The sequence below is a fragment of the Mus caroli genome, chromosome 10 (assembly GCF_900094665.2).
Source record: "Mus caroli chromosome 10, CAROLI_EIJ_v1.1, whole genome shotgun sequence".
In the NCBI taxonomy this organism is placed as follows: Eukaryota; Metazoa; Chordata; class Mammalia; order Rodentia; family Muridae; genus Mus; species Mus caroli.
In genome coordinates, this window is record NC_034579.1 from 120,727,584 (window position 1) to 120,736,531 (window position 8,948).

At 48.3% G+C, this 8,948-nt stretch overlaps 1 protein-coding gene across 1 annotated transcript in view; it reads right to left on the bottom strand.

Annotated features, from left to right (window-relative positions):
• The window catches only part of Coq10a (coenzyme Q10A), a 6,099-nt gene extending 1,695 nt beyond the window's left edge, over positions 1-4,404 (bottom strand). The window contains 3 exon segments of the mRNA XM_021173682.1: positions 265-489; positions 3,225-3,371; positions 3,916-4,404. Of these exon segments, the coding sequence (XP_021029341.1) occupies positions 265-489; positions 3,225-3,371; positions 3,916-4,055 (512 nt within the window). The 5' untranslated portion in view covers positions 4,056-4,404.
• Between the last annotated feature and the right edge of the window lie 4,544 nt (positions 4,405-8,948).

Consider the following 8,948-nt stretch of genomic DNA (forward strand, 5'->3'; position numbering starts at 1 on the left):
AACTGTATTAATGGGTCTTAGCATTAGGAAGGTCAAGAACCACTAAGCTAGAGGGTTCAGCTCAGTGGAACCATTTACACAGCATATGTGATATCGTTGGTTGACGCGGCTTCACTCAAAATAAGGACAAGTCGTTTTCTTCACATAAGTGATATATCAAAATAAAAAAAAAAAAAAAAAAAAAAAGTTTAACGGGTAGACATCAAGTAATTACAGGAAAAGCCAAGTAGTCTTTGACCATGAAACTGGTAAGGAGCCTAGAACTTGCTGGGGAATCCCTCCCAGGCAGGCCTCACCTTGACCATGTGTGGTTTGACCATGGAGACGGCAGAGGTGTAACGTTCCAAGACCGGTGGAAACCCAACCTCCAACTGGGCTTTCAGGTGACCCTTACGGCTGGATACTACCAGTGACTTCTTACACCACGGCACGAACTCTCGGTACTCCTGGACGTTGGACACCACCTCAAACATCTCCTGCATTGAGTACCTACAGCAAGAGGAATCGGAGGCCGAGGAACTGCCTTTCGAGTCAGGGCTTCCTTACCATTGATTGGTCTTGAAGTAAGACCTTTGCCCATTAACCAAGGAACACAGACAAACCCAGATATGACGTATTTTACAATTAGAATGGAAGCTTCCCACCCCAAGCTGGCGAGGTCTCACGTAGCCCTGGCTAGCTTTAAACTCTGTAGAGTTGAGGTGACCTTGAACTTCTGGTGTTCCTGCCTCTACTTCCTGTGAGAGAGCTGAGATTACAGATATGCGCACCACACCTGGTTTGTGTTGTTAGGGACCACAGCCTCCTGCATGCTAAGCAAGCAATCATTCTGCCGACCAAGACACATCTTCAGACCACAATGCTTTTATATTATTTTATCCCAATACAGACTGTACACAACAGGTTGCCAGTTTTGTTGGTAGTCAGATCTCAAATTGTCCTGTTTTGTATGGAACATGTACAGATCAGAGAACAACTTGCAGCAGACAGTTCTCCATTGTGTGGATTTGTGGAATCTCTATCAGGCCTTCAGGCTTACTGGCAGGTGCCTTTACATGCTGAGCCACTGGAGTTTTTAAAAGTCTTATATAAGCCGGGCGTTGTGGCACACACCTTTAATCCCAGCACTCAGGAGGCAGAGGCAAGCCGATTTCTGAGTTTGAGGCCAGCCTGGTCTACAAAGTGAGTTCCAGGACAGCCAGGGCTATACAGAGAAACCCTGTTTCAAAAAAAGTCTTATATAGCCCAGGCTGACTTTAAACTGTGGAGCCCAAGTTGGCTTCAAATTCCTGATCCTCCTCGCTCAACATCATGAGTGCTAGGAACGAACATACCTCTACAGCTTCCTAGAAACTACCTGTGCCTCCAATCTTGCCTATACCACAGTGGAGCTGGTAATACTTGGTTCATGTGCTCATGAGGCCTGAATGAGACAATCTGGGTAAAATGCCTAGGTGCATGGACTGGAGATGGAGCTTAGCATCAATGGTAGATGCTTATTTGGCATATGGGAAGCCTTAGGTTCAGTCCCCAGTGCCACATTACATGTGTGGTGCTAGAGCAATGGCTGTTCTTGCAGAGGACCCAGGTTTGATCCCCAGCACCCACACTGGAGAGCTCAGGAAAGCCCTGCTGACTTTTTTTTAAAAAATATGTTACTCCCAGCATGGTATCCACAAGCCTTTAATCCCAGTACTAGAGAGGCAGGTGGATTTCTAAATTCAAGGACAGCCAGGGCTACATAAAGAAACCCTGTCTTGACAAACACCAAAACCAATCTCTGTTATTTACTTATATAGGTGGCAATCATAGGAAAGATAGCTAAACAGTGAGTTCCAAGACAGCCAAGGCTACATAGAAAAATCTCAACTTGAGTATTTTACATCTATTTGTGTATGGGAACATGTATGCCAGTTTGTACTGGAAGTCAGAAACCAACCCCCAGCAATTGGCTCTCCCCTTCCACCGTGCAGATCCAGAGGGGTGAAACTCAGGTCGTGAACCTTGGCCATAAGTATCCTCACCTCAAATGCCATTTCACCACCACCATCTCCTTTTTAGATAAATCTAACTTTATAGCCTGCAGTGCAGGTTAGTGGGCTGAAACTGATAAGGATCCTCCTGCCTAGGGCTGCTAAAGTTGTAAGCTTCCACCACCACCAAATTTTAAAAAATGAATGTGTATGTTTTGGGGAGGGGATGTAGACATGAGTGCAGGTGCCCACAGAATCCAGAACAGGACACGAGATCCTCCAGAGCTGAAGTCACAGGCTGCCTAGTGTAGGTGCTAGGAACTGAACTCAGCAGTGCAGGCTCCTAGACATTAACCCATTTCTCCAACCTCCCGCCCCAATATTTTTATAGTTAAAAAAATATTTAAGCCTCCAGGTGGGGCCGGGAAACGAACTCGACCCTTTGCAGCAACGAGTGTTCTTTATCACTGAGCCAACTCTCCAGTCCCTTATAGTTTAAAATTTTTAAAGCATTTTTGCTATAGCTGGACATGGTGGTGCATGCCTTTAATCTCAGCACTTGGGAGTCTGGCCAGCCAAGTCTAAATAATGATACCGTGTATCAAAACAAAACAAAAGCCTGACATCCTAGTAGCTGGTAAAGTCCATTTAGTCCCAGTGCTTAGGAGGCAGAAGCAGGCAGATCTCTGAGTTTTAGCCCAGCCTAGACTACATAGTTCCAAGGTAGTTAGCCAGAGGTATATCTTGAGACCTTGGCTCAAACAACAATAACAAAAAGCTGTGATTTAATTAAGTCCTGTAATAGAGTGGTTTCTTAGCATGTTCAATCCCCAGCACTGGAGCATGGTGGCACATAATATAATCCCAGCTCTAGGGTGGTAGGTGGAGGCAAGATATAAGTTCAAAGTCTTCTTGGCTGTATACCAAGTTCAAGGCCAACCCTAGGCTATGTGAGAGCCTGTCTCAAAATGTGTGTGTGTGTGTGTGTGTGTGTGAGATACTTATGCAGCTCTGGCTATGTAGTCCGTGGAAGCTTCAAGCTTAGATTATAGGCTGTAATACCTAGTCGGCTACCTTTCTATGATGTAACACAATTCTAGACTAATACACGTGCAGAACAACTAAGGTGGGAAATTTAGGTTGAAAGGCTGGCAGCTAAAACGTTGCTGGGGAGATGAGTGGCCCAATATGAATCTTACCCACTACTGGTACATGGTTATTTATTTGAAGGGGAAAAAAAGGAATGCTCACCCCATGATCCTACGCTCCGAGTAAGCCTTTCGCTTGTTGGTAAAGGGGGCAGCAAAGCCCATGAAGGAACGACTAGGAGGTAGGCCAGCCTCTGCTGCCAAGGCCTGGGCAGCGCGAGGCAAGAAGAGGTTACAGGAAATCAGAAACCTAGCGCCAAAAAGAAAGGAGAGGCAGCGTCACGATTCTTTTTTTGTATTCAACCACTTCAGGTGAAGGCGAAGAGGGATGCATCACAGAGGAAGGTCGTTGGTTCGGGCAAGCTTTTCTCCCCCTAGCACCTGCTACAGCTAGCTGGGCTGGCTGGCCAGGCAGTCACGAGTGCGAAAGGTCGAGGGCGGCTGAGGACAGGGCCAGGGGTGGGGATGGGAAAAAGAAGGGCACGTCCGAAGTGCCAGCTGCCTTTGAGGCAACACTACTGCTGCAAGCAAACTGAAGCATCTCTGACGCCAGGGTCAGGCCAGGCACATCAAAGCCAGAACGCCGGCGAAGGCCAAGAAGTGGCTGGCACGCACCCGCCCCGAGCATCTAGCTTGTACGCGTATCTCCAGAACTCCATTCGAACTCCCAGGGCACCACCAATGCCAGCCCTTCTCCAGCCTGCCGTCTAAGGGCTGCCACCCTCCACCGCTGAACTTCGGGGTGCCGGGCGACCCCCTCCGGTCCTGAGCGGACGTCTGTGCCTGCCTCTCACCTCATTGGCCGCGGCGGCCGCGGAGGGCCCGGGGGCGGGGTCGGGACGGAGCGCGCGCCCCGGCAGAGCGAGAAGCCGCAGCAGCTCCGCGCGGCCGCGCGCGTCGGGGCCGGGAGCCTCCGCGCGCCCGCAGAGGCCATGCGCGCGCCCCTGCCTGGCACTCCGGGCGGCGGCGAGCTGTAGGGGAGGCCGGGCAGAAAGGGCGGCGCGAGCTCCGGCTGCCTTCGCCCTGCTCCGGCCCGCGCGCCGGATAGGCTGTCACTGAAGCGGTGACCGCAGCTCCGGGTCCCCTCACGTCACGCCGTTGCCAGGGATCGGGAGGAGGGAGCGCGAGGAAGGAAGGGACAACGCTGCCTGTCGGGAGATGTAGTTTCTTTGACACCTCTGGCGTGAAAGAAAGGGTTCTGGGTGCGTGTCGGAGGAGCTGCAGAGAAGGCTCGGGGGAGCGAGATCGCTTGGCACAAACTACTTGGCGAGTCTGTGGTCACAGGACCTGATACGTAGACGCAGAGGCGACGTCGTGGGCGTGTCAACGGCAGATGGCTGTCGATGTCCAGAGGAACGTTTCTCAGAGCCTTTTAGAAGGAGAGGCTCTTTTCATCCTACTGGCCTTTGCAGTGCCTGATGCCGGTTTATGTCTTTGGAAAAGGATATTAACGTTGCAAGTTCTGGGCTGACTTGCATAATCTCTCCTAGATCTACACGCCCTCCTCTTTCCTCCCCTTCTCGTTATTCGAGACAAGACAATTCAGGCCTTGAATTTGCAGTGCTCCTTCATGAACGTCCCTAAGAGCAGAATTTCCTCCCTAATATTTATGGAAAGAAGTCTGAGGCAGAAGCAGGAGGATTGCCACGAGTTCCAGGCCAGCCTGGGCTACCTACCCAGTTTTAGAGTAGCCAGCTCTATACATGAAGCAAGCCCTACTCTCAGACCAAACCAAACATAAGACATGGTTTGTTTGTTCTTTGAGACGCCCTCCCTATATAAGCTTGGTTGCCCTGGAACTCTTGGATATCGTCCTGCCTCTTAGCTGCTGAGATTACAGACATGCATGCGCCCCAGGAGGGCTTTGGGGTGTCATGATCTTGTTCTGTAACCTGCACTGACCTTGAACTCATATGCACCTTCTTGCCGCCACTTCCCAGTTGCTGGAATTACAGGTGTGAGCTACTACTAGCCCAAATTTACTTTTAGAGAAAAGTAAATCACAGGCAGAAAGCCCAAAGGTGAATACTACGTCCCAGGATTCAAGGAGAAAACAAGCGCTCTTGGGAAAAGTACGACCAAAGGAAAAAGAGAGAAGAGAAAGAAACTACAAATTAGAAAGAGATTAGCCTAGACGGGTGCAAGAGCAAGCAAAATTCTCCCGACTGTCACAGAGCAAGCTCTGCTTTCCCTACTCTGGGTTAAAGCTCCCTACATTGATTCGAGCTTTGCCTGACAAAGGAAATGTGCTGGCAGGAAGAAGACAGGCAATCAAAGCTACATTGTGATACAAGTCAAATGCTTTACACAAATAAGGTCATAGACTCAGAGTCAAGACGAGGCTAGCCAGATGGCTCAGTGGGTAGGGGTGCTTGCCACCCATTCTGCTCTGAATTTAATCCCCAGAACCGCCCCCCCCCACCTTGGAGAGAACCAGCTAAACACACATCACACAACACACATGTGCGTCTCACACACACACACACCATAAACACACACATTCTCATGCACACACACACACACACAACACACACACACACACAGAGGAGAGCATGAATCCTCCAGATGCAGAATGAGTGCATTTCTAACACTTTTCCTTCCAAGCTCTTCAGAGAGAGCCTGCTGTGTCCTCATTCCCACGCCCCTTCCCTTCCTTCCAGTTCAAAGGTGGTGTTCCTTCTTCGTATGACCTTGAAGGGCAGCCTACTCCTTCCAGCTTCAGTCTCTGGTCTGAACCCACCTCCTCTGACGTCTGAGACAGCTGCTTGGAGTGAGGAGTAAGGTTGGGCAAAAGAGGGAATTAACTGGGATACATGACTGAACTGTGACCTCATTAACACCGCCTTAACAGAGTTAACGGCCTCAGAATCCCTAAGGCCCAGGAGCCCTACAAAACCAATGTGCTTGCTGTTCTCCAAGTAATTAAATAGCTAATTACTCCCATTTAATCCTTTCCTAGTTCATTCCCCTTACCTCTTGTCGTCCTCCTGACATTTTATACCAATAACTTCTTTTAAGTACTGACTTCAGAACACCTCCTCCAGGAAGACTCTCTTGACTGAACCCATATCAGTACTGCTCTGAATACTGGATTTCATAAAAATAAGCATGTATCGTATATTTTCTCCTAGTTTTATGTATTGTGTTATACTTCCTGCGCTGTAAACATTTCAAAAAGAGACACTTGCCATAACTTTTTCTTTAAAAACACAAACAAGAAACTTTTGTTTGGGAGCTGGAGAGATGACTCAGAGGTTAAGAGCACTGACTGCTCTTCCAGAGGTCCGGAGTTCAGTTCCCAGCAACCACATAGTGGCTCACAACCATCTGTAATGGGATCTGATGCTCTTTTCTGGTATGTAGGCATACCTACAGGTAGAGCACTCATATACATAAAAAGTAACATAAAACCTTTTGTTTGGTTTTGAGATAAGGGTCTCATAGAGGCCAGGCTTTCTTCAAACTCATAATTTAACTAAGCAAGGCTGACCTTGAACTCCTGATATCCCGCTTCACGAGTGCTGAGGTTACTGGCTTGTGTTGCCATACTTGACTATAACTTATTTGTTCGTTTTGAGTCAGGGTTTCTCTACTTAGCCCTGGCTGTCCAGGAACTTCCTACATAGGCCAGGGTGGCCTCAAACCCTCAAGAGATCTGCCTGCCTTTGCCTCCCAAGTGCTGGGGCTAAGGGTATTTGCCACCACACACAGTTAAGCGGACACTTCTAAGTTTCTATCTACCAACCAGTTAGACTACTCTAAGCCAACAGAAAGTCTTTATTAGCCTGTTGGCAGCTACACTGGGTGTCTGGGGTTCCAGTGTTATTCCTAGTCTTTCTCAGGGTGATTTTTAGAAAAAGATTTATTTATTTTTATGTATATGGTGGACTGTGGCCCAAAGAGTTATTTATTATTACAAATAAGTACACTGTAGCTGTATTCAGACACACCAGAAGAGGGTGTCAGATCCCATTACAGATGGCTGTGAGCCATCATGTGGTTGTGGGATTTGAACTCAGGACCTTCTGAAGAGCAGTTGGTGCTCTTAACCACTGAGCCATCTCTCCAGCCCTCAGGGTGATCTTTTAAAACATAGAAACCATGTCCTGGTTGACATGCTTCAGGTAACCAGAAAAGGTAGCAGGAACTACAGAAGCAAAGTTAGCACATTTAGGGACTTGCCCAGAACTATGGACTTTGACGGATTAGGCCCTTTATTTTCATTTTGGCAAGTAAACTCTCTGTGTGCCAGATTTTCTGGCTTGAATGATACGTCCATCATGGAGTTGGTTGTGCTAAGGTCTGGAAGGCCTGTTATGTTTTAAGCCTCTGTGTGGATACTGGGACTTGAACCCAGGTCCTCTGGAAAAACAGGCAGTATTCCCAAATGCTGAGCCTCCACACCCAGCAATTTTTGATTTTTAAGGTCAGGTCTTAGTAGTCCAAGATGACCTGAATGTCAAGGCTGACCTTGAACTTCTGACACTCCCATCTCTACCTCCCAAGGGTTTAGATTACAGGTACATGTTATGATCCCCAGCAAGTTCCACAAATATCCCGTTCAGAAGTTGAACTCAGGACTGTCCTCATAGCCGGCCTTTGTCAACAGTTCCATCTTTCTCCACACATTCCTTCAGAACTTCAGATGTGTCAATGTTACTAAATCATTTCCTCTCTTTCTTACCTAGGACATCCTCTTTCTTGCTCTACATAATATTAGAAAGTAACCTCTAGTCCTTCCTCTTCCCATCTGCCCAGAGATTCAGTCTGACTCTCTCCCTGGTTCACCCCACTTGTGAGCCAGGCCTCAGCACATGACTCCAGCTCCACCCCTGACTCTGAATCCTCAGGTTACTAAGAGCTATTTTGAGCACTAGAGGGTGTGTGCTACCCTCCTCTTCTTGGGCCATATCCTAGCTTAGGCCATCACACCCAATGGCCAAGCAAGCATCCATGTGACCCTCAGCTACATTCAGTTCCTATCTCTTCGCTCCTCCTTCTCTTCCTCCTCCTCCTCCTCCTGCCTTCTCCTCCTTCTCTTCATCCTCAGATATAAAGTGCCAGTTCCTGACGCTGATTTCCTAGTCTCAGAAACCCAATTGACCAACAAACAGTAACAATAAAAACTAACCCTCTGTGTGAGGCACTTTTATTTTTTTCAATTTGTAATTCTATGGATCAAACGTAAGGCTTCAAACATGCTAGGCATTGGGTGTGTTGATGCACACCTTTAATCCCAGCACTCGGGAGGCAGAGGCAGGTGGATTTCTGAGTTCGAGGTCAGCCTGGTCTACAAAGTGAGATCCAGGACAGCCAGGGATACACATAAATATTTTTATTTATGTATGTGTGTGTTTGGGGGGAGTTGGAGGGAGGTGTAGCACCTGAGTGTAGGTGCCTGAGGTGGCCAGAAGAGGGCATCAGTTCCCTTGGAATTACAGGCGGTTGTTAGCCACCCAATGCAGAGCCTCGAGTGCTCTTTCTGGATAAGCTCTCCTTCCAGCCCTCTTAGCTTTCATTTGAGTTTGTGAGACAGGAGCTCACTAAGTTGCCCAGATTGACCCTGAACTCAGTCTACAGCTCAGTCAGAACTTAAACTTGAGCTCCGGTGCCTCAGCCTCCTGAATGGCTGAGATGACAGGTGTATATCTCCACAACCAGTTGGCCCCGCGTGGTGTGAAAGGTGGAGCCTGAACTTTCATGCATGCTCGGCTCTAGAACCCTAGCCTCTTTTATTTTTAATTAAAAATAATTTAAAGCCGGGCGTGGTGGCGCACGCCTTTAATCCCAGCACTCGGGAGGCAGAGGCAGGCGGATTTCTGAGTTC